The sequence below is a fragment of the Sitophilus oryzae genome, unplaced genomic scaffold (genome assembly GCF_002938485.1).
Source record: "Sitophilus oryzae breed Bouriz unplaced genomic scaffold, Soryzae_2.0 scaffold_1171_pilon_pilon, whole genome shotgun sequence".
Classification (NCBI taxonomy): domain Eukaryota; kingdom Metazoa; phylum Arthropoda; class Insecta; order Coleoptera; family Curculionidae; genus Sitophilus; species Sitophilus oryzae.
In genome coordinates this window covers 555,968-582,559 of record NW_022145806.1, presented here as the reverse complement: position 1 = coordinate 582,559, position 26,592 = coordinate 555,968, and the positions used below count along the sequence as shown (strand labels likewise).

General features: G+C 33.2%; 2 protein-coding genes across 2 annotated transcripts; both read right to left on the bottom strand.

Moving 5' to 3' along the window:
• Window positions 1-7,236: 7,236 nt before the first annotated feature.
• Window positions 7,237-7,752, bottom strand: LOC115888980. Its single transcript, XM_030908883.1, has one exon. The coding sequence runs from the start codon at window positions 7,750-7,752 to the stop codon at window positions 7,237-7,239; it is 516 nt and encodes a 171-aa protein (XP_030764743.1).
• A 237-nt stretch (window positions 7,753-7,989) lies between these two features.
• LOC115888973 lies at window positions 7,990-9,537 on the bottom strand. The gene is made up of 4 exons (XM_030908870.1): window positions 9,267-9,537; window positions 8,840-9,004; window positions 8,305-8,515; window positions 7,990-8,182 (listed from the first exon to the last, which is right to left on the bottom strand). Exons 1-4 carry the CDS (start codon window positions 9,535-9,537, stop codon window positions 7,990-7,992), a joined length of 840 nt encoding a protein of 279 aa, XP_030764730.1.
• Between the last annotated feature and the right edge of the window lie 17,055 nt (window positions 9,538-26,592).

Genomic DNA, 26,592 nt, shown 5'->3' with positions numbered 1-26,592 from the left:
GGTTTTGGAATCATCAGTATACCACGTTATGGTGTGGTCTGGATTTAACGTGTAAGACAGTGATGGAGACAGCTTAATGAAAAATTATTAAATATATCAAAAAAAGAAAAAGTTGTGTTGATACAACAGTTGATACTTCTATGCGGTATTGCCGGATTTTCCAGGTACTACATTTTTTAAAGGTACCAGTTTGCCTGCACTATCTTTTACTTCTGCCATCGCTGTTTGTTTTAAGACTTCTCCGAAGATATTTCAATTAACTTATTCCTAAATCCAATTTTTCTTTTGCTTTATAAAAACACTACCTGTTTTTAAAGGTACCAAATTTTCAGATACCTACTTTTTCAAGTCAAAATTGAAGACCATCAGTGTACTGTAAATATTTTAAGAAAAGTATCAATAAAAATCATCAAATGATTATAATTTTTGTAAAAATAACGTTTAAGGAAGACATAAATAAATCTCTATTGTTTCTTTTCAAGCATAATACCATTCTCATTTCGCAGTGCACGACATGTAGAACTGAAATAAGTAAATCAATAGCTTACTAAACATTTTATGAGCAACCCTCAAGCGGTGTTATAAGAGGGTAGACATAGATATCATTGCTACGTTTACATCTATTCACATAGTTATAAGAACAAGTACTGAAAGAATCATTCTACCTATAGCGTTATAAATAAAGGTCTAAAGAAAAATAATAAAATTGCCATCTTGAAATCCCCCATTGAAATACACAATAAAGTTAAATAAAGTAGGTGATAATACTGTACAAATACTTCAATAAAACCGCCTACTAATTTCTATTAGTGTGAAATGTTATGCTATATTTATATATCTTTATTACAACTCTAACTGTCTGTTTTTGTATTTTACCTGAAACCCATAAAAGTAACCACAAGGAAGCGACAATTTGGATAGGAAATCTCTTAGATATTTAACGGCCTTGGTTTTGGCCTGAACTATACTACATGATACTACTGCTCAGATGCAAAAAAACGCAACGGAGAATGTTTTCGTCAAGTTTTTTTAAAGTGTTATATTTTTTTACTTTTAGCCCTATTTTCATGATTTTTTTAGCAAACTGTATATAAATCTATTTATAATATTTAACTCATAAACTCAGTTTTTTATGAACTTAAATGTTTGGCTTATTATATATTGTTAAAACCACTGTCGCCAGCGACACAACGTCGTCGTTCTGAGAACGGGGCTTGAGCATTTTCTTTTTTGACTCATATCAACCCGTGCCTTGGTTAATTTTTAAGAACGAAAGGAACTTGCCACCAACAATTTGCAATTTTTGCAACTATCATTACATTACGATGTTATTTTTTGTCACGAGGTGGCCTTGATGACTATTGACTATTGATATGGTAATATCATTCCTCTTTCATTCTTTGATAGATTGTTATTGATGGAACTTTAATTAACGTCATATGTTTGGCTCTTTTAAAATGTTAAAGAAGCACAAAATTTATTTAGTTCAATGCTACGGAAAGGGTGATAATACTTATCGGAAAATGTGTTAAACAACAGCAAAAAATATGACGTTAATTAAAACGAATAAGAACCATATATCAAAGAATGAAATCGAAATGATATTATAGAAATGGCTTTTCATTTTTAGGAAAAAATTCAACCATATTTTTCATGTTTCTTTTTTATTTTCTCTTAAACGGTATGGAAATTTGGAAAAATATAAACGGGATTTGCCATTTTAGAACAAGCAAAAATTTTTATGAAGAATGCATTTTCCTTCAAATGTCACTAATAAAAAAGTTTTTCCTCTTGTAAAGACCATCCGGGGATATAGTGTATACTCATGAAATCCAAAATTTGAACCTGTTTGAATTTCCACAAATCTCACCGTTTTTGAAACAAATTTGAAAACTGAGAAACAAAATATTTCATGTTTAGACGAGACATAATTCCGAAAAATACGAATATTTTTACAACTTTCAAACGGTAGAAATGATGTTATCTTGGGTCTTTCCCATTATTAAATGTGGCTGCCTACTTTAATTACCTTTAAGCAATAAAATGTAAAACATCTAAAATGAACAATGCTTACAAAGCTAGAAGACATTTGCATTTATAGACTGTAATAAAAGTGTCTCGTTCTTATTTTCTAAACGATGCTTCTAGCAAATTCTTGATTTACTTCAAGATAACAGTTGGGGATTGGAACCTTTGGTGTTACACAGCAGAATAAAACACTAAATCACCACAATACACCAAAACACTTTTACTTTTACACTGGACGCGCGTTTCGCTAATCTGCTGATGATGCTAACATGGTTAGCGAAACGCGCGTCCAGTGTAAAAGTTAAAGTGTTTTGGTGTATTGTGGTGATTTAGTGTTTTAATTTTACTTAAAGATACCAAAATTCGTTTAACAACTAATAATTATGTGCAAGATTATCGAAAAGTGTAAATTATTTAAAAATATATAAAATAAAGTTACACCAAACACAATATTTTAATTATTTTTACAATATACATAGAGATTTGCGTGTTCAGTATGTTAAAAGTTCTAAGTTTCGTCTTTGGTTTCGTACAGTTTTAGATAATCCCCAAAATTGAAACTAATGTACCTAATGTTTCTAAATTAGTATTTATTCAATGAATGCTATCTTATTCACCTAATTAAGTGAACAAGAAGCTTTACAGTGTATGAGCGGTGTAGTAAAAATATCAAAAAGATAATGTTTTTTATTCGTTGTTGTTATCACACTAGTAATATAAACATCATTATAATTTAAGAATCATCAAAAAATTTTCAGCTAAAAGCGATTCATTATTGAATTATAAGAAATTTGTCTCTCCTGAAAAAATAGGATGAGTGGAGATTTTGCTTCTATACCCCTCGTATTATGAAATATTTTGAAGTCTTCTAAGATTTATGTGGTTTTATTATTACAGAAAATAATCTAATAAGTCTAACATCTACAAATCCATAAGCAATATATTAGTTTATGTTTGATTTGTTTCACTTTTCCTTGGCAGCTTTATTGGTCCAATTATAATTTTGATATTGTTGACGTTATTTTAGCAAACAATTTGACTTATTTGATTTACTAGTAAAAAACTACAGATAAGCTGGTTTCCATTGGATTCAATGCACTGGTGTTTACAAAAAACAGTATTTTATTTTGTAGATTTTCTTCCAGTGGCAAAAAGATGAACCGACTGAAAAATTTTCAGACTTCAATTTTCAAACTTTAATTATTGTTTTAATACATATATTAAGAATTGAAATTTGAATTTGAGAGAGACAGAAAATTATATTTAGAAGAGATATAAGGAATAATTTAAATTTAAATTGTTGGACTTCCAGAGTTATTGGAGCGACTTGAAAGCTCCTGTAAGAAACACGGAATAATGATCAATTCCTCTAAAACCAAAGTCATGGTATTTGGAAAAATACAAAATGTACCAATTCCTATTAAAATAGAGGGCAATATCTTAGAACAGGTCTACAAGTTCAAATGTTTGGGGTTCTGGATAGTTAATACCTTGAACAACGACGTGGAAATAAAAACCAGAATATAACAGGCCAGAAATGAGTCTTTAAAAATGAAGAATGTTTTCCAGAACCCCAGATTGGACCTTGAGTTGAGAATTAGGCACATCAAGTGTTATGTTTGGTCAATACTATTATACGGAGCATGGACACTGTATGTTCAAGAGATTGAATCGTCTCCAGTCGTTCGAGACATGGATATATTGAGGAATGTTTAAAATTCCATGGACAGCCCATATCACAAATGCCGAAGTTTACAGAAGAATAGGTAGAGAAAGGGAACTTCTCAATATAATAAAAGTATGAAAAAAAATCGTATTCAGGCATAAATTGAGAAACGAAAAATATCACGTTCTACAAAGGGAAAAATTGAAGGAAAAGAGGTTTCGGCAGGAAAAAACTATCTTGGTTTAAAAAAAATCAGTAATTGGACTAAGATGAGTCCAATTACTGATTTTTTCAACTTTTTTTTTACTTCAGAAAGTTCATAAGAAAAGCCGAGATTCGTAAAAAATTTGCCAATGTGATCGCCAACCTCCACGAAAGAGACTAAGAAGGCGCGTAAAGAACGTAAAGAAGAAGAAGAGTATGCAAATAATGTTAAACTAACAATATAACTTTCTAATGGATTGCCTTAATACTAGCAATGGGCCTAGATCCTGAGTGAAAAAAAGATATACTTTTTTCTTGTCTGTTTTTTTACATTTTTGACAAACCACACGCATACATACAGGTTCATCAAAACGGAAGACTGTTATTGAATGAATTTTTCAGTCATATGTCCTTTCTAAGTTCGTCCGTATATCACATATGATGCAGTCATCAACTTTTCTGAATTTGTATGAAATTCATATTAAAAAATAACAAAGGTATATTTTTGTAATATTTAACTTTTCATATTTTTATATTAACTGTCATATAAAGCAATCAACTCTTCCTTGAGTTATAACTCATCATACATTTTCCTGTTGTAGGAAGGACAGGGTATTTCCCATCCTCCTCTGACAACCGATGTTCTTCCTCCGAAGGTATACACACTTCCACGGTTGAAGTTTGGCCCTCCGTGCCCTTCATAGTCGAGGAGTTTGCCTCCTACTGCGGCTGACATACCCGTGAGACGGAAGCTGGAAGATCTGTCCCCATTTTTTCCACCTCTTTAAGTTGGTCTCTCCTTAGACCTGATACCGGTGTTTTCCCATATCTATAATGAAGGATATATCCCTCTTTCTTTATTGCCTCCTTGGATTTGATATCAATTCCTATGGTGAGGACCTGAAGATGACCCTCCTCCCTCGAGTTGGTGACTCGCCAACTCGATGTCCTTACATTGGGGTTCTGAACCTGGATAAGAGTCAGCAGGTACGTGGTGTCTTTCCCCTTGCTCCTCGGTAGAAAGACCGTCATGGCTACTAATATTTAACTACCCCTTTTGGGATGTTTTCTCCCTTCACTGCAACCAGGTCCGGCCCTTGCCTATTAACTATCATACTTGAGAACGGATTTATTTACAATGTACATTAACTAAAACGCTAATTTAAAGTAACTATTTAACTATTACTTCTTGAATAAAAAAATAATATAATATAGAGTTTGAGTTGAAGGATTTTCATATTATGTTTTTTGTAATCGATTTTATACATTCTTTTTGAGTAAGGTGTAAACGTAGTCATAGTTAGGGCGTAGGTCCCTTGTCGTGGGGTAAAAATCACCCCCATTATGGTGGCGCGGCCGTAGAAAATAATGGCGTTGATATAAATAGCGGCCTTCGTCCTAATTTAATAGGACCGAAAGTTAAATAATAAATTAATCGGAATTTGTTTTCGAAAAGAAGAAACAGAAATAATTACTCGGATATTTATCGATTGGTCTGGTGACGACGGGCATAACTATCTAAATTACCAGACATGGGGGTTAATTTTGGGTCTGTTAATAAGGGCACCAATGTTGAAAATGACGTAACCTTCATTTAATTAAGTGGTCTCATTTTGATAATGAAAACACGGTCAGTAGAATTAAAGTTGAATTGATGTTTAGATGAATATTGATGACTCAATGTATAAAATAAGAATTAATACAGAGGTGGCATATTTACAAATATTTTTGTAAAGAAGACATGACAAAAAACTAAATTTTACTCTGTAGCCCAATCACTAGTTAAAATTTGACGAATGAATAAAAAGAATTACAAAGTAGACAACAATAACAGGATGGCGCAGCGCCTCTCATACGCCGCGGAGGCACCAAGGACTCATAAGGAGAACCAGAGTCTGTATTGAAATGAAATTTTGCGAGCATATTTAGGTTAATTCAGAGCACTTTTTAAAAATATGGTGAGTTCTACAGGGTGTCCCCAAAAAAAGTTACATATCAAAGTTTTTTGTAATGGAACACCCTATATATTAATTGATTTTCGGATTCTGGGAGAAAAATAAAGTTGAGTTTTATAAGAGAAGTATATGACTAAAATGTAAGGTTTTCGACATATTTAACATTTTCCAGAAATAAAGCACAATTTTTAAATTACAATAAAAGCTATCTAAATTGGAATTTACCCGGTATAATCTAATATGTAGTTAAATTGACTATTGTACTTTAAATCAAATTAAAACTTGATCCAAAAAATTATACAGGGTGGGACAAAATTAATATTGAGCATTGAACTTCAAAAGTATTTTACTCCGATATTCAATGGAGAATTCATCTCTCTTCAAAATACTATTAAGGTTGCCTCTCAAACAATGTTTTTCCTAGATATTTTCATTTACATGATTTGATCTGAGTAGATCTTTATTATTTGATAAAAATCTGGGTGGCTGGTGATATGTCTGACGTTATTTCAACATAGCTGTCAATTAGTCCAACTTTAACAACTAGTTATCATTTTGTGTCAGTTAAAACAAAAAAAATTCTCAGAAATTTGCCGAAAATTCAAACTTATCACAATTTTTTTAATTTTAATTCACACCAATTAATAGAATACTTAAATGCTCCTGATTTTATCTAGTCTGGATTGTTTTATGGTATATTAGAAAAAACACAACTTTGATGTGTAACTTTTTCTAGGGACACCCTGTATAATTATATATATTTTTATAAAATGCTTTCAGTTAACCTACAAAATCTTATTTCGAAATAAACTACCGTTCTCTTTGGAGCTTTCCCGCCGTATGAAAAGGTGCCACCCTGTATATCTATCCAGCCCTATCAAAATTAAAACAGAAGACGGCATTTCTGAAAATGTACCAGTCTATGTTGGCGCGAGGCAACGGGACCATCGACATACTATACTAAAGTATTTAGTATAGTATGTCGATGGTATGTAATAAAGTATTAGTATAGTATTTAGTATAGTAAGTCAATGAACGGGACAGCCTCAGTCCTACTCTCTTAATATTAATGAATTAATGATCCATAATATCATTACGGATCAGATGATCCAAGATGTGAAACTCTTGGACATTCGATACAGAATGGGTCGGAAATCCATCGGAATTGTAAATGCAGACGAAGCAGTACTGATGGCAGAAAACGAGGATGACCTAGGTCTCCCTCTCTTTCGTGTGCCTTGTGGTGTTCAATTGAGTATTTTTTCGGGATTCTGCTCTCTTCCATTCTTTGTACGTGCCTGTACCACCTGAGTTGGTTAATTTTGATGTCTTCTGATATTCTGTGTTTAACGCCCATGATGTTCTGAATTCTTTCATTTCTAACTATATCCAGTTTCGATTTTCCGCCCGCGCGTCTCCAAAAGTCCATTTCTGTAGCTTCGAGTAACTTAAGTTTCTTTCTTTTAAAGGCCATACTACACTACCATAACTAGTGATACTTTTAACTATGCTGTTATAAATTTTGTGTTTGTTTACTTTTGATACGGCCTTATCCCATAAAATACTATTGAGTTGTCTAATTGCTTGTCTTCCCTGGTTGTTTCTGCACGTAATTTCTTCATCAAGGCTACCATCGTTGGTAATGTGCATGCTAAGATATTTATATTTTTGGCAGTGTTTTATTTCTTGCTGTTGCTGTTCTAGGATTATGTTCTGTTGTTCGCCGCCGATACACATATACTCCGTCTTCTTAAGGTTTACCTCCAGCCCCCACTTGTTATACTCTTCAATTATTTTGCGGGTCATATATACCAGCTCCTCGTAGTCTTGAGCCAGTATTATTAGATCATCAGCGAAACAAAGAGTGTAAAGTATCGAGTCGTTTAGTGGTATCCCCATCTGTTCACACTTCCTTTTCCACGTTTTCAGAGCTTGTTCCAAATAGATTTTAAACAGTGTCGGCGATAGACAGCAGCCCTGTTTAAGACCTTTGTTTATGCTGTATCCCTTTGATACTGTTTGTCCTTTCTTTACTTGGCTAGTGTTGTTCTTATAAAGTTCTTGGACAGCCTTAATTAATGTTATGCTGATATTCGTTTTCTCGAGGACTTCCCACAATTTAACTGGGGTACACTATCATATGCTTTCTTGAGGTCTACGTAGAGGAGATGTATTTCTTGATTTCTTGCCATCTTTTTCTTCAATTATCTGTGTCGGTGTAAATAAATGGTCGACCGTGGATCTACCAGCTCTAAATCCCGCTTGTTCTTCAGCCTCCATATCCCGGTATTCTTCCTCAATTCTCTTTTTGACCAATTTTCCATAGACCCTTGAAACAGAGCTCAGCACGGAGATTGCTCAATAGTTATCGCAATCGTCTTTACTTCCTTTCTTGTGTATTGTTCTTATATATGATGTATTTCTTTCGGTATATTTTCACTATTAAGGCACTTTTGGAAAAGACTAGCGAGCTGCTTATATAATTTATCCATGCCGTACTTGAGTAATTCTGGAGGTATTTCACCTGGACTAGGCGATTTTCTATTTTTCAGGGTTTGGCAAATTTGTTTTACTTCTTTCGTATTGATCCTCAGTGGAGAAGCTGCGGTTCTTATTTGAATGTCGGATTGTGGCTGCGATGTTTGTTGGTATTCGGCCCTTTCTTCGGTCAACAGTTAAGCAAAGTATTCGTCCCATTTTTGGTAATGTAATTGATGAGATGATATCTTTAGTCTTCTCTTTTCGAAGGGACCTTAATATTCTCCAGCTTTCGGTACTTCTACTACCTCCTATATATGTATTAATTATTGTGTAGTTTTTTTTCCCAGCTTTTGTTTTTCTTTTTTGTTATAGCTGTGAGTACAATTCTTTGTGCTGTTTTGTATTCATGCTTACTTTTGTTCGATTTTATATTTAAAAATTTGTTGTACTTTTCTCGTTTAGCTTTTATCATTTCCTCAATTTCTTCATCTCACCAGTATGGTACTTCGTTTGGGTTTGGCGTATTTTCTCAAAGCTTCTTCTGATGCACTTCTCATGCAGTCTATAATATAATTGTACTGTTCTTCTGTACTTTCAAAATTTTCTTTTACAAGTTTTTCATCCAGTCGATTTTTGTATAAATCCTTCACGCTCTCGTGGTTGAAGCTATCTAAATTATATTTTATTTCTGTTGTCTTTTCTTCCTGTTCTCTTTCGTCTATTTTTTTACCATTCGAAAGGGTAATATTTTGGACTTGACAAGATGATGGTCACTGCCACATGTCGCTCCTCTGTAGACTCGTACGTCTTGAATCTTTAACGCTGTATACTGCGGACTATCACATAATCTATGACGGATTTCAAATTTCTAGAATGTTGTATCCAGGTGTACTTATGTATGTCACGGTGCTGAAAAAAGCCGTTCAAAATACGGAGGTTATTTTGGTCGCATATATTGGTAAGTCTATTTCCATTATCGTTAAGAGTTTCTTCTCCGAACTGGCCTACTATTTTATCATGTAGTTTCCTTCCTATCCTAGAATTTAGATCTCCTGTCAGTATTATTTCTCTGGATTGTCCTATTTTTAAAATTTCATAGGAAAGTTGCTCAAAGAACTCCTCTTTGTCTTTAACTAGGGCATCATCGTTAACTGCATATACTCCTATTATCGTGATATTTTTTCCATGCAGACTCAGATTCATTTTGATGAGGCGTGGGCTAACCGGTTCCCAGGAGGCGATACATCTCTCAACATGCCGTGGAAAAAATGCAATCAATAGCAAAAGAACCATCAATCTACATACAAACCATCTACATACAAACTCGTATTTAACAACCAAACAATTATCCAAGTGTCCCAATTTAAATACTTGGGCGTGAATATCTCTTGTAAACAAAGGAATCTGTCAGACGAAGCAAGGGTCCAAGTAAATAAAGCAGCACGAATATCTGGCTACTTAAGAGATACCATATGGAGAAATAAATTTATGTCAAGAGAAAGTAAAGTTCGCATATACAAGATACTTGTGTTAGGCCAGTTCTTACCTATGCTAGAGAGACTTTGAAACATCAAAAACAAATACAATACTCAGAACAACAGAAATGAAAGTTTTAAGAACAATACGCGGAGTCACTCTAAGAGATAGAATGCGAAACCACGACATCAGAGAGGAACTGGGAGTGCAAAACGACATCAGAGAGGAACTGGGAGTGCAAAACATGGTGAGGTGGGGAATATCAAGAAGACGTCATTGAGAGGACTGCGTTGAAAGAATGGACCACGATAAAATAACAAAATGGGCGCGAAGAGAAATACCTATCACACTCAGACCACCTGGCAGACTCGGCATTGCATAGGGATAACCCTATTGAAGAAGAAGAAGAGACAAAGTAGAAAGTTTTGACGCAGTTAGTTTCTATTTGAGTTTAATGATGCAAGAAATACAAAATCCACAGACCACATTAAAAATATAACACCTCCTTGGCACCAAGATAATAGGGCACAAAATACTCTAGACTATACTTACCAATCTGATCGTTTAAAATATAATTCGGACATTGCACTAATACAAAATTAAAGGAGCAAATCAATTAAAAGAAGTAATTACTGCAGATTTATATACCTAATATTTAGTTAATTGAGTGACATTTAATTTATGGCAAATATTCAATTTTATACAATAATAAAATTTGTATTTGATAATTATTTGCTCTATATTTTAAGTAACTCAATTAATTCAACTCTATGTAAATATCCATATATTCCTCGGGGCTTTATTAGAACATTAAATCATTTACTAAAATATGTCGATATTATTTGTATATTTAATAACTTGTGTAAACCGCCCCTTTTAAATGCAGAAATAGGTCTCATACATAAGTTTCCATTCTTCTTGTTTGCATTTGTATATAATACAGCGTGCTATAAATTCGGGATTTGTTATTAAATTAAGGCAAAGTTGCGCCATGGGATGTTCGCCAACATGCAATCAAAAAAGTTTAAAAATGTCATCAAGGACAGATTTTTTTGAAAAAAACGGCTTTTTAAAAAATAAGTTGTATTTTTTCCTGTAGTTTTTTTTATAAAATCTAAAAACTAATTGGCACCCCTCACGAAAACACACGAAAATGGGACGGCCTGTACAATTTTTTAAAGTTTTCTGTTGTCAGTAAAACAGAAACTGAAATATGTTATGTTGAAATATTGTTGGAGCATTTAATCGCTAACTTCCACTTAGCTTGTAAAAAGCATTTTTATTTGATACTCTGAGCTGGGTCACCACAATGGATAAAATTACCTGAACATCAGTCCGATTTACTCATCGAGGCCATTTTACGTCAATAAAATTAGATTGTAACGTAGACACTTGGCCCTACCTGAGTTCTTGTCGTATACCGGCGATACCCTACAAAGGATACAGCTTCGGATTACCAAAGGGTACAGTCTGAAAGCTAGCATGCTATCTTTATAAAGAAAACAGCAAAGTCTCGTTTATAAGTGGCTTATCCCCTCAATCTTATTACATTATCCATGCATAATGTGTTGATTTATGTAAATAAGAATTTAGAGTATAGTTTTTATGATGATATAAGGACAGACATAGTTCTATATTATATTAATCTATGAATATTATTATTTTTTAATTCTAGCAATTGATATTTTAATATCTTACCAAATTTATCAACACATCTAGCTAGATTAATTTAAAAAATTGCCGCCGGGAAGCACGTATAAAACTAATACGCCTAACACGCCCATACTAAAATATGTTAATAAAAAGTTGGTAGGCAGTTCTTTTAGATTCAATTATCTCAAAAACTGCGACTTTGACTGATTTTAATGTTAGTACAAATTTTGTTGCAAATATTATTCCTAATCTTAAATTAAAAACAGCGTTTCGCTAGCTACTGTAATTTTGGAGTTACGATTTTTTAAAATTTTTAACCCCTCCCATACCCCCCAGTAACAACCGCCCACCCCCACCAAAAATAATGGCTAGATTATCGGGTGCCACAGTATTTTTGTGCCAATTTTGGTTAAAATCGGTTTAGCGGTTTTTGAGTTATCGTGTTACAGACAGACGGACAGATCGACAGACACCAGGAAAATATTTTGTATTTAGGTCATTTATGACCCAAATAACTAATTTTGAGTGACATTAAAAAAACTTTCTTTTGCCTGTTGGTATGATCAGCTAAAAATATTATAAATTATACTTATACCGGGTGCGTCTCAAAAGTGGCTCACCCCTATAACTTTTTATTTTTTCATATAAAAAACGAAATTTGGTATGTTAGTATATGACATAAATTAGGATTGATTGACGTATTCAATTGTTTGTAGTCACTTCCTGTTTCACCGGAAATGACTTCAACTTTTGATTTTTTTTTACTTTATTCGATAGAAAATGACACTCTGAATAGAATGACATATCATATGTCAACTTTTGACATTCTCGCTTAAAAAAAATGTATTTTAAATTTCCATCTAGAGTGCGATGGCTGTGATAAAAACAGAAATTTTTAATGAAGGGGTCTTGGAAAAATAGATTTGATCGTCTAATGTTTTTAGTGTCTTGTCCTGGACGGTTAAAAGATGCTCAAAAATCGTATTTTTAATCATATATCAAAATAAGCGAGGGTGGCTCATTAGCATATTTGGAAAAAGCATTTTTTTACGAATAATTTGGTACCACATACAAGTATGTGGTACGTATGTGGTCTTTTCTTTATAGTTTTTCGTGGTTCCAATTTTCGGAATCGGGCACTAGTTAGGATAGTACTTTGCGCACATAGCACGCCCACTTATGGCCTCTAAAATTGTGCACAGCGCCTGACCGGCACAGTTATTAGAGAGATATCGGAAAACCGAATAGCGTCATGCAGTATTTACGCGTACCTTATCATGGTTACGATATGCGCGAGTCAATTTTTAGCGCAACACTCGCTAATAACGTTACCGCCTGACATAATATGCGAATCATTTACATCAAGCGCTATTTCTAAATAACGTTCAAAAATTGCTTAAATGGGCATGTGCGGGTACATTTGACAACAGGGGCCGGCCGACGAGCGGCGAGATCTTTTATTTTAGGTTATGTTTGAATTGTTTTGAATTATTACTTTAGTTTTATTAGGTAATTTGATATTTAAGTAGCTGGGATAAGTTTTAATTAAATAAATATGGCCTAAAATATGGATTCCACCTCTTCCATTATTAAAGAACCTATAAAGAGGTTTAGGTTTACAGCAGATGACAACTTAGCCCTTCTAAGAGAATTTGTTGCTTGTTGCCCTAAACCCACTGTCAGACGTTGAACAATGAAGCACTGGAAATAAGCACTTTAGCCCTTTAGTTTTAAAATACCTATATAGTAAACAAAACAATTTCAAAATTTTAAATTCAAAGTTAGGTTAAGTTTAAATAGCGGACGCGACGAGAACAGAATTCTTTCCGATCCGATAACTATAAATGAAGAGAGTTAATACCACCTCACGTAAAGGAAATAACACCCTTATATTAACGTCCATGCACGCTATTCGGTTTAGCGATATCTCTCTATTACGCTGTTTATTGTTATTTTACGCGAGTTTATTTTTGCGCACAGGAAATTTTACTCGTTTGCACATCGTCATAAAAAACAATTTTCGTACCACGAATTAGGGATAAGTATATGGTACCAAATTATTCGATACAAGTATGTGGTACCAAATTATTCGTAAAAAAATGCTTTTTCCAAATATGCTAATGAGCTAATGATGCTAATGTATTTCAAGTCAAATTATCGTTATGAACCGCATGTTACACTTTCTTAATAAACCATATACGCAAATGTCAAAAGTTGACATATGATATGTCATTCTATTTGGAATTGAGAGTGTTATTTTCTATCAAATAAAGTAAAAAAGTACCGAGGGTGCTATTTAAAATTCAAAAGTTGTAGTAATTTCCGGTGAAACAGGAAGTGACCGAAAACAATTGAATACGTCAATCAATTCTAATTTATGTCCTATACTAACATATCAAATATCGTTTTTTATCTGAAAAAATAAAAAAGTTATAGGGGGCGAGCTACTTTTGAGACGCACCCTGTATATAACAAGTTACTGAATATTCAGTATTTCTATCGTTAAATCTATTCAAAAATTATAAAAATAAAGAAACTATATCTTTCTATATAGACGGAAATCACATAAAACATATGTTAAGACATTGATACAGTTCAAAAATGTGTCTTTTGCAGCTTCCGCATTAGTAGAGCCCAAAAAAAGAACCCTTGAGAAATGTCTGAACTTCCTAAACCATTTCATCAATGTTGTCATTAACTACAAATATCAGTCAACGAAAATTAGGAGATAACGAATGTGTGAATACTATTCGTATTTTTAAACCAACTGTATTCTTGTTAAATTGCTAGTAATCACTCACCTTCGTGCTAAACCTAGTTAGAAAAATACCTCCTAAAAAATAGAAAAAAAATAGAAAGCAAAATATTTATGATATAAAAATAATTACATTTTTTAATTTTAATTAGGGCAATTAGAAAAAGTTTAAATATTAACGGACGCATAATTAAAAACAAACGTAAATGTTTTTTTTAATAATTTTGTCTGAAGTAATCAAGAAAAAAAATTAGATGTTTTTTTTTAATAATTATTCATTTTAAGTAAAAGTAGCCACATCTATGTTATAATACTAAATTAACAGATATAGCAAAATATCAAGTATCTGATTTACATGATACTGAGCGCTGATTTTTTCGCTCTTGCATACCTCCTCTCTGGATTGCTCCCACTCCAATAGCGCTGAGTATATTATAAAGGATTCCTCAATATGGAAGGGTCGATGTTAGCAGGCTCTTGTGGCCATGTTGGTTTAGAGACGTCTTGCTGTTAATTAGCCAGTCACCGATGCCAAACCGTAATAACAAGCCGCTAAAACAAGTTACACGATTGAGTAGTACGTCCAAATGATAAAACTGTATTATCAAAAGATGTTAGCAGGCTCTTGTGGCCATGTTGGTTTGGAGACGTCTTGCTGTTAATTAGTCAGTCACCGATGCCAAACCGTAATAACAAGCCGCTGAAACAAGTTACACGATTGAGTAGTACGTCCAAATGATAAAACTGTATTATCAAAAGATGTTAGCAGGCTCTTGTGGCCATGTTGGTTTGGAGACGTCTTGCTGTTAATTAGTCAGTCACCGATGCCAAACCGTAATAACAAGCCGCTGAAACAACTTACACGATTGAGTATACGTCCAAATGATAAAACTGTATTATCAAAAGAAGTGTTTATTGACCCTTCTAAGTCGACTCTCCAATGTTTGATGGCGAAATTAGAAACCACTAATTTGGCAAACAATCAACCAACATCCGTACGTTTAAAGCATATCAGACCACATCGTTGCAGTCCGAGAATGTGTACAGGAAAGAATCTAATCAATTTCTTGTCATTCCTACAATTTGGCCTTTGCGGACGCGCGATTTTGCATCTGGACTTAGGCTTGGACTCGTACAAAGTTCAACTGACCCAGGAGCTCAGAATTAATCATCAAAGACAATGCCGTTTGTTGGCTAAATTAACTTCAGAGCATTTGGACCCAAATTTTTATCCAAATGTTATCTTAAGCGACGAGGCATATTTTCTGATGAACGGCTTTGTTTTTCTTCTACTTATTTGAGATCTAGTCGACATGTTAGTTTCAATGTCGCCTCTGTAGGAGTTCTTGAGAGGTGGAGTGCTAACTATCTTTCCATCTTTTGGAGGTTTTCCAGGTTGTCTCTTACCCACCGGCTAGCCTTCCAGAGCTATGCATGGTAGCCTGTTTCTTTCCATATATTTGACGTGCGAACCATTGTCTTTCTTTTTGTCTACCCCATCTCACTACGTCTTGTATTCTACATTGTTGTCTGATCTGTCTCTTTTAGTCTTCTCCATTATGGTTCTTAGGTTCTTCATTTCAGCAACTTTAGATTTTGTTTGTTTTCTCTCTGCCATATTATGTCATTATTGATCTGATGCAGGTCTTATAAATGTTAATTTTGCTGTCTGTTCACATGGGGTTTGTCCAGACTATTTGCCTCAGGCAACCTGACATGGCCGTCGCTCTGTTTATTTGGCTTCTCAGATCCTTCTCTGGCTCGTGATAGTACGACATATCTATTCCTAGGTATCTCAACTGTGATACTTGCTCAATAATTTTCTTTTCTACTACCATTGGAGAAAATCATGTTTAATTCTCGGCTTACTTGATACAATTTATAAAACTGTCTCTGTATATCGTCCTCCGTCTCCGCGATAATGACTGCTTCATCAGCGTAGCAGACCATGCTAACTCTGTTGTGTCCCATTCCATAACCTTTATTCATCGAAGTCACCTTTTCTATGATGATGTCCATTAAAAGGTTCAATAAGAAGGTTCTAAGGCTATCTCCTAGTGTAATTCCTCCTGGTGTTGGTATGTCTCGTGTTATATTATTTGTTGCTTTTACTTGTATTATCGATAACAATCTTTTAGGAAAGATCAATGTTGGGGCTATAACAAAGTACCGAATATCGAAGTACGAGTCAGAAGAAAAGTAATGGATGCTATAGAGAAAATAACTACTTTAAAATGGCAGGGCAGAGGACATTGCAAGCCTAGACGATGACATATGGACGGAGAAAATAATAGAATGGAGACCAAGACATGATGCATTCAGAAGCAGAGGCCGTCCTTTAACCAGATGGCATGACAACAGGCGTATCCACAGTAACTGGATTCAAATAGCTCAAGATAGGCAGTTATGGAGATAAACGAGGGAGGCCTACGGCCAGCAGTGGACTTTAGTAGCTGGTTGGTGATGATGATAATGATCGATAACAATATCCTCGTTAACAAGCAAAATTGCCATATATGGGGTGACACCAGTCACACGAGTTTCACCAAGTTGCACTGCATCCAAAAAATGTTACTGTTTTATGCGGATTTTGGGATGTTAGCATCATTGGGCCTTATTTATTGGAAAACGATATTGTGAGACTCTTTTTGCACTACAGATCCATGATAACCAATTTCTTTTGGGCTCAATAGATCTACGTGCCACACAGAGAACGCCACCAATGACATTCTGAATAAACGATTTGGGGGTAGGGTTAGGTTACGCGAATTGGCCACCAATATCATGCGATTTAACCCCCCTAGACTTTTTCTTATGGGGATTTCTGAAGTCGCAGGTCTATGCCAATAACCCCCAAACAACCGATGCCCTCAAAGTCAACACAACCCAAGGGATCGCTCAAATTCATCCAGATAGGCAGAGTCACTAAAAATTGGCATTTGACATTTGAATGATTTTTCTTTGAATGGATGAATGAATGAATTGACTTTCAAATATTAAAGAATTATAGGTAATATCTCACACACAGCTGGTTTCATTCTATTTTAAATTATTAGACTCGCCTTTTTGGAAACACCTTTACTAATATTTAATAAGTATTTAACTGAATGAAATTTAAAAAAAAATGGACTAACATTCTCTTTATTTTTTTTTATTTTTTGGCGTTTGTTGTGTGCATATATCACCAGTCGTTATCATGAAAAACTATTAAAATCACTAAAGCTACTCCATAAATACCGTATGATCGAAAAAATGGCGTCCAGTGGGCTTGGAAATGAAAATTGATGACATTCCCCATATAATTTTACAAATAAAAGGACCGCGATGTTCATATTATATATCATCACATAACCATCGCTAACGCCGTTTTTTTTCAATCATATTGTGCTAGTCGAAATCACTGGACACCATGTTAGCCAAAAAGGCCAATGATGACAATGATGTTCTTGCTATGTGCTGCACGGGATAATGGTATCAAATTATTGCAAATTCAGGCTCCAAAATTATCCAGGTATTAGATTGTTGTAATGCTCCTCATACAATATAAAATAGTGTCAGTGCAAGAAGATGGTTTATTTCATAATTCACCTTTATTTATTACATTCTATGAAACATTTAGATCATTTAATATATACCGATTACACCTCTATGCAACCTAGCCTAAATGTATCCCCAATTGCATGGTTCTTTTATATATATGTCACCCGATGGAAAGTAGTAATAATAGAGTTGTCATAGGTACGTACTCTCAGTTGCTCAGATATAATAGGTGTTCGCTCTTTTGATAAAAATACATCTTGATAATGTATCCAGATGATATCCTTGTTATACTATTTTTTCCCTGATTTAATACCCCATTTGAATATCTATATAATTCTCTTTTATTAATAACATCCTTGTAGAATGTAGAAAATTATTATATAAATATATGGAAATGGAATATACTAATATTTTTGATTTTGTAGAGATATCTGAATATATATCTAAAATCTGTATGCAGTTGTACATCTGCAATAATTTTACCATAATTATAATATTATTTCCAAGTAGCGCAAAGATCTATATATGCTTGGAATAATAAAAAGGCCCAACAAGAGAATAAAGTGGATAAAACAGAAAACCCAAATAACAGACAGGTGATCTACACAATTAAATCTACCAAATAACAGTGATCAAGAAAGATGAGCCATCAAAATTGCACAGTGGTACACCAGAAGCGCAGAAATACGCAAGAGATCATTACCAATGATGAAATCAAGACTATCAAGGCACTAAAATATCAGAAGACGACATACACCACAATGACAACAGCACAATAATGAAACACATGAGATCACCGTAATTAATTATAGAAAAAAAATTGAAATATTGATAAGATTCTTAATTTTGACTAATTTTAAATATTTTTGTGAATTTATATTTATGACTAATATAAAAATTTTGCGTTGTCATTTATCTGATATTATAGGTTAATATTGATTTATTGAATGTACAAATTTACTTATCGACATTTATATGTTTCTAAATTAGAACAGATATGACAGTAATACGCCACTAAATAGCCCAGGATCTGATGAGGTTTTAAACATAAAGTAGATTACGTTTTATACGCGATATAGTACATCCCATCTCAATGAAAAATAAAAATAGAATATTCTTATCAATGTAAATTCCAAGGTGCTTAGAGGAACGATATTGGTATTTATAGTGTCTTCCAGATTTTGGCAAGAGTTAAATTTATTATATCACAATCTCCCAATTTTCTGATGATTTTATTATGTATTTAATTGTTTGTTTCTTTTCTTTCATGAAATTGTCATATATTTCAGTTGTCAATACTTGTGATAAAGACAAAAGTTAGAAATAATAAGATAACCATCCTTCGGCGCATAAATATGATGTTTACAATATTACTGTGTTAAATTATTTTAGAATTACTGATTGGTACTGATGCGTTGTTCACAAATTATCAATCGGAAAATTTTAAGCGAATTGACAATCCAATGACGTCAATTTATTTGGATTTTCTTTGCCTTCTTGAAAATTTAACGTTGTTATTTGTGAAATCGAAATATATTCCTAAACTGGAGATTTTAGTGCATCCCAAGGGTGGCTTCAAAGGTTTAAAAACGGTCCAATCAATAATGTCTAAACTTTTGTAGTGGGTTGATTTCTTGAAAAAATCCCGTGTATTTTGAGTTGAGTGTCACTGATAAATGATTAAACATGGAGAACTGATATCTAGCTTGGACATCCCAGAATACGATTTCAAAACATCATATTATTTTACTTAAAGAACTTCTTAAGCAGGCTGCATTTCAAAAAACAAAAACAGCAGAAAATTACAACTTTTTAAAAAATTCGCCAACAAAAGAATAATCCAAAAACATTGGGGGATAGATAGTGTTTTCTTTTAATTTTTATTATTTTTACAGGATGAGACTCAGTTATTTGAAAGTATTTTGAACAAACTTATTTTTAAATAATTTTTTGGTAAATATGATTGTAGAATGGAAATGAGCAGAATACTGAAATAAATTCATTTCTACTATAATTCTCGTATATTCTTAAAATACACTCACCGGTACGAAAAACGGGAACCTGAAAATTCTAATGTATTTTAAAATTTAATATATATTTTGTTCTATTGAGCCGATTTTGATATAAAGATACTAAAAAGTCAAATAATTTAGCTATAAATTTCATAAAAGATCATCAAAATCGGTTCACTAGAATACAATAGATATAACATATTTTAAAATACATCAAAATTTTAAGGCGCCCGTTTTTCCTGCCGGGGAGTGTAAGTTCCATTTCAAAGAAAGATCTAATATTTAGGTATATACAGATCCATATGTTCGTTTTATTCCAGTTCAATTTAAATTTCATATTTATGATATAAAATATTTGTTTTTCTAAAATTTGTCAAGATAAAATGCGTATCAAACTCTATCAAATTATGAGAAAAAATATTTCATTTTTTAATATCAATTTTTATTTTAACTCGTTTTAAAATATTTATTTTAGAAAAAAATAATTACTTTCAAAATAGGCACATACATCAAGATCACCTTAATTATTTCTATGAAATAGAGTGTTTTACTATTGACCACTCATAAACGAATAATACATTATATTTTACTCAGAGTATTGATTTAAAAAATGTATTTATTTTCCTTGCAAAAGAAGAAACGAAAAGCTTCGGCCTTATCACTCATCCCCTCAAATCACGACTAATTACCCATGCGCCCCGCCAGATCGTCATCGTTGACCGAAAAGTTACGGCAAAGTTCCCCCCGAGACCCGAAAGGCCACAGAAACTCTCATCGTAACACTCTCTCGAAAGCTCCATCTTTCCCGCTCTATCTCTATCGCCGTCCCTTGCCGACTCTCTCCTTCCCACTCTCTTTTTCCAAACAACAATCCACATATGAATACGACAAACAAGAAGACGACGGTGACGGCAGCCCGTGTGTCTGTGTGTGTGCGCCGCGGGATAAGAGCCCCGAGATAACGAGGACGGAGATATACGGGAGAGCGTGAGAGGAAGGGAGATGGGAGATGATGGGGAGAGAGGAGCGATGGGTCGACAACCAATCTTGCGCTGCTACTTGCCGGTGCGCCCGAGAATATGCATTCTGTGGAGCGTTTTAGCACGGACGGTGCATTTTACAAGTTAAATCTCGAAAAAAATCATTAATGGAATGTGAACCTATTATGTCAAGAAATAATTTGGTAGTAAATAAAACAAGTAATAAGTTCCATAATCTAGTAACCATAATCTAATCGTATTAAATCTTACTACTCGTAGTTTCGGCAAAAGCAATTCGTCACCTTTCTAATCTATGTATGTACAGGGTGATGCAGGCTTACGAAAAAGCCTTCTCTTAAGTTTTTGGTTTGTGAATTTTATTTCATTTCATTTTAAAGTAAATTTACTGCTTATTTAAAGCCCTTTTAAAATTCAAAATTCATAGAAGTACTGTATAATATTCTCTTCAAATTTCAGTCAGTGTTCAAATTTCGGTCTACCGTTATTTGTCACCTTGTTTGATATATACAGGGTGAGTCAAAACTAAATGGTGTATTTTTCTACACTATTTTAAATGAAACACTCAATGGTATTCTGTATCATAATCATATTCTCTATCATAATCGAACAAGATTTTATTGAATCTTTTTGTTTTGATAAGCATTTCCTATACCTAAAATCGATATTTTACCTTACAGATCTATTGTGTGTTCTCCTTTCTTGAGTTATAGAGAGTTATAACTCATCGTACAATCTCAGGGCTTTGACAAAAGCCAGAATCTGAGACAGCTCCACAGAGATCAGCTCTCCATCTTCAACATCAGCCATACCAAAGTTTATGGCATGGACGGCTGTCATGTCGTCTCGGCGCACTCAGTGATAAGGTATTCTGGTGTTTTCCCAGTTTCCCCCACAGAGTCTGCATTTGTCGTTCTTTCTCAGCTTCAATCTGCTGAGGTGTTCGTTGAGGAGATGGTGTCCTGTTAGAAACCCCGTGATAATTCGAAGATTGTTCTTACTTAAATCAAGGAAAATCTTTGATTTTTCTCGGTCGTAAGTTCTGGGAAACTTTTTCGATTGTCTTAGACTGTTGGAGGATACCCATTCCAGGTTACGGATAGAGTCCTCCAGGTTCTAACTAGGTTAACTAGGAAAGCAGAACAGTTCTGATCCAGATAGTGGAGTGTTCGCTCCTTTTCTAACTACCTAAATCGTTTGCTTTTTCATTGCCTTCTATCCCTTGATGAGCGGGCACCCAGAGTAGGAAGACTTTACTTTTTTCTTCTTTAATAACTTGTTCAGCTTCTCTAGGCATTCTTTGACCAACTTCGAATTGTACAGTATACAGGGAGTTCCAAAAAAGCTGTAAGTTTTTTCAAATTGCAACACCCATGTTCCATTTTGCAGAGTTGGGTTCGCCATAAAATTTTGGATAAATATAGTACAATATTTTGGTTTGAAGCGCTATGTGGTATTGACATGGTATTTCTTATTTGCTAAAACTTTGGTCAAAAACAGTATATTAGAAAAGTGGGGTGAATTTATCGTTAGGTATTAATAATTACCTATATTTTCCTAGACACTAAGAATAACAGAATTATTCCGTGAAGGAAAAAAATCATTCTGTCATCCATACCACTAATATTGACAAAAAACTCTCACTTAACAGGTCATTAATTAAGATTAACGGGTCAGCTAATATTAAATATACTAAGGAGTTGTATGAAACAGCATAAACATTTTACAGACATTCTTTTTTGAGATTGTAATTTGTGTTGACACTGAGGCTGCAAAGATCTATGTAGCTTAGAGAAGAAAATAGGAATTTATCAAGGAAAATAAATAGAAAATTTTAAAATATTACCTATTGAGATGATATTTGATAATATCTAGTTTTTTTTCGTCAAACCCAAAACCCAAACATTTATAACATTCTTCATTTACATTTGCTAGCTAGGAAACTGGATTTTATAATATTTTCCTTTCCTTAAAAAACAAAGCCAATATGCAAAAGAGCACGTTACAAATGTTTCTCAAACTGACCACAGAACAACATTTGAATTGTTCGGAAATATCATGCTGGTTCTTCCAGACTGATTGCAGGTTTTATCTTCACCGATCAAAAGAAAAAAGGAGAGATGCAATAAGGAAAGAATCTATGAACTAAACTAAACACAATATGGAAAAGCCATCAAATATCTCTCAGCACTAAAATGAAACAGGTCAGAAGTTTCGTGTTTCGAGGGTTTCTCTAGGGATCGAAATGCTGTGTCCTAAAAAAAGTTAAAAGAAAAACTGAAATTAAATGCATTGGAAATGTTCTGCTGACGCAAAATGCTTTGACTATCCTGCACCAAGAAACGAACCAAATAGTCCATTCTGGATCAGTCGTTTTACCCGTTCGTAGTTAAATATTGAAAGTGTAACGCTTCGTTCAGAACCTCTTCAGAATTAGTGGAATAAATTAGTGGTTTTAATTAGCGTAGAAGTGTGTTCCTCTAATTTGAATGTAAGCATTCAGAACGTTAAAATTAGTGGTAGGAATTTTCAATTAGTGGAAAAAGTTATCAAACTTTTAACTTTTCCACTAATTATACTTTAAAATTTGCGAGGAATGCCATTTTAGTCTTTGATTATCATCCGTCAAGAGAAAATGTGGTTAGAAATCAAAAGTTTATTGTTGTGTGTGTAATTGAAACCACTAATTTATTCCACTAATTGCAAGGTTCTGAATGAATCTTAAAGCTTCATTCAGAGCCTCGATATTAGTGGAATGAATTAGTGGTTTCAATTCAATACCCCATACTTAAAAGCTAATGATCACTCACAATGTAAAAAATATAAATAAAATTAATAGAATATCCTAGCAACCACTTGCGCTAGCCAGTTGTATCCATAGAGAGAACCTAATATTAGTTACCTTATGAAACAATAAACTTTTTGTTTCTAACCACAATTTCTCTTGACGAATCATAATGAAAAGCTAAAATGTAATTCCTCGCAAATTTTGAAATATAATTAATGGGAAAAATTAGAAGTTTGTTAACTTTTCCTACTAATTGAAAATTACTACCACTAATTTTAACGTTCTGAATGCTTACATTGAAATTAGAGGAACAAACTTCAACGCTAATTAAAACCACTAATTTATTCCACTACTATTTCACGGCTCTGAAGTTTAACGGTCGAAAATCAATATTTTATAATTCAATAACCTATAGCGTAGCGACAGGTACAAAAATCAATTTCGTGCGGCGTGCGAAAAGTCACTCCGACCAACCGTATCGGTTAAACACTACACAAACTGATCCACAGTCAAATTGCGGCAGAGCGAGACGGCGAATCCGATAGACTCCGCGCGTGCGACAAAGAGAGAAGGGCCGTGTGTAAATGTGTGTGTACGCTAAGGCTACCCACCCACGGCATAGATCCAGCTTTGTTATGCGGTCAGAGGCGGAGTACCGGGGCATAACTAACAGATCGAGAAATAAGTTTGTAGATACAAAGTTCGGGGCGTTAGGATGTTTATAATTGGGTTAATGCGGTAGGCGTTAAATGGAATTCCATAGAATTGGATTAAATTAAACGTGGATCGATGGAGTTATGTCCATTAAACATAGTTTTTTCGATTCCATTTTAAATTATTTCCAACTTTATCTAGTTCGTAATATAATAAAAATTTTACTTAACAAAACATATTAATTTTACATAATTACTGCCAGGAAGAAGATTCAAAATTAAAAAGAAAAAAAAAACAAAAAGCAATTACATTATAAACTCTACTATTATGAATATCATTTTTATTTATCAAATTTATAATAATTACAAATTATGATCACAGAGTGAAATTTCGGTAAAAGCTATTTTGTCAGTCATGTTGTTTTTTATACTGAGTGTTTTTACAAGGTTTATGAGTAGCACAGTTCTGGTACTTAACTTTAATACCCTTCAACATTCAACATACATTTGAATATTAAATTTGTGGGTGTGAGGCTTAAAAAATGATTTTGCTACTTTATTTAAATACTTATTTACGCTACCAGCTAACCTACAAATAATTTGCATTGGCTTGCTTCTCACAGCTTTAGCTAGCTTTATCTCAGGTTCATACCTGAAATTAAGAATCTAGAAAACAGGTACCTTTTTTGATTCATGCTGCATTTTCATGTAATAGAAATATATAAGTTCCAATAACTTCCATAATACAGAGTATCTTACGATTAAGAACTTTTAAGATAAAGCAAAGATATTTTTTGCTTTTGACAATTATATATTTTATTTACTTTATAATTAAAATTTAATTTCTTATAGACTTTCTGGTCATAGTATATATTATGTAGAATGTATTATTAATTAGCATTGCCTATACAGCTGTTACGTTAAGTTTAATTTTTTTGTATCAAATATATCTGAGTTAATTCAATATATTATTTATTATTAACAAAACATTTTTTTCTTTGGTATGTATGCATTAGACTCAATTAGACTGGAGGCATTAGATTCAACTAATTGTCTAATTTAATTATTAACTTAAATTAAAATTTGTTCAATGTACTAAACACAGACTATTTGTATCAATTTTACATACAGCGATTTTAGTTTAACTGTGAACATAGGCATCAATCATTGTAATTTATAAAATACCGACAGGCAATACTGTTTTTTCGACGAAAAAATAATAGACATGAAATAAAATTCAATTTTTTTCATCGAAATTTAGGATTTTTGGTAATTTTTTGGGCTAGAACTATTTTTAGCTAAACAAAAAAAAATATTTTAAAACAAAAAATATGAATTGTTGTGTGAGTATAGTTGCATACTATTCACTTAAATCCAATGCATTGACTGTTCCGCTTTAAAAATGAACATACTTAGCAAAATAGCATTGTACTCTGTTAAGCCCTATGTTCACAGTTAAAATAAAAACACGGTATCTTTTAAGGGCTGTGCTAAATAATCCCTATATCTTTAAAGGAGGACAACATTAGCAGAATATTGATGAAAATTAATAAACTGTATTGAATGTTTTTAATGAAGGAGTTTATTTTTCAATGAGATGTGTATAGAACCATTAATATTATTTGATTAGTGACACAAAAAATGATAAAATGCGTATATCACGCGAATAATTTGTGATATTTGATTTTTTTTTCTAATGAACGTTTAAAATATGACAAAATTGTATAATTACTTTATTTTTTTTGGAGATTATTTTGTTGTCCCTAATTTTTTTAGTATCCTTAGTAATAATAAATTTAAATATCCCTAATTCATCAAGAATATTAGATATGTCAACTAAAATACTTGATGAATTCTAAATGTCCCTTACTACTTTAGAGGAATTTTGGACAATGTTTAAAAGTTGTTTATTAATAGAATTGTTTTTATTTGGTACTAGGACTTAAATGGGATATTTCCTGTAAATTGAATATCTATAAATAGAGAAATACGCAGCGACAACGTGAACAAAATCGTTAACAAGATGTTATTTGCCGATATTTCCGGATTATTTATCTACATATCTCTTCAACCTTGTTTATCCTAAATTCAATTCAAAACATTCAAAATGGTACGTACACATACCGGAGCTCGACCTTAAGTTTGTTTGGTTTTGTACTAATACCGGCAATTCGTTCGTGGCGCATGTCCATATCGCACATTTTTTTCGTATTATTTATTCGTGCAACCTTCGAACGGCGTGTTTATAATTAACAAATTATATCATTTATTTATTTACTTACTAAACGCCGAGCAAAAAAATGATATCACGCAACCAAACGGCAACGCTATAATAATAACAATAACTCCGTTAAAACAGACGCGCGGTGTGCGTCCCCAATTA

Coding starts and splice junctions, on each gene's coding strand:
- LOC115888980 (XM_030908883.1), bottom strand. CDS start 7,752: ATGGGGATACCACTAAACGACTCGATACTTTACACTCTTTGTTTCGCT.
- LOC115888973 (XM_030908870.1), bottom strand. CDS start 9,537: ATGAATCTGAGTCTGCATGGAAAAAATATCACGATAATAGGAGTATAT. Junction 8,516..8,839: donor ATACGCCAAACCCAAACGAA/GTACCATACTGG, acceptor TGTTGACCGAAG/AAAGGGCCGAATACCAACAA. Junction 8,183..8,304: donor CTCGCTAGTCTTTTCCAAAA/GTGCCTTAATAG, acceptor CTCTGTTTCAAG/GGTCTATGGAAAATTGGTCA.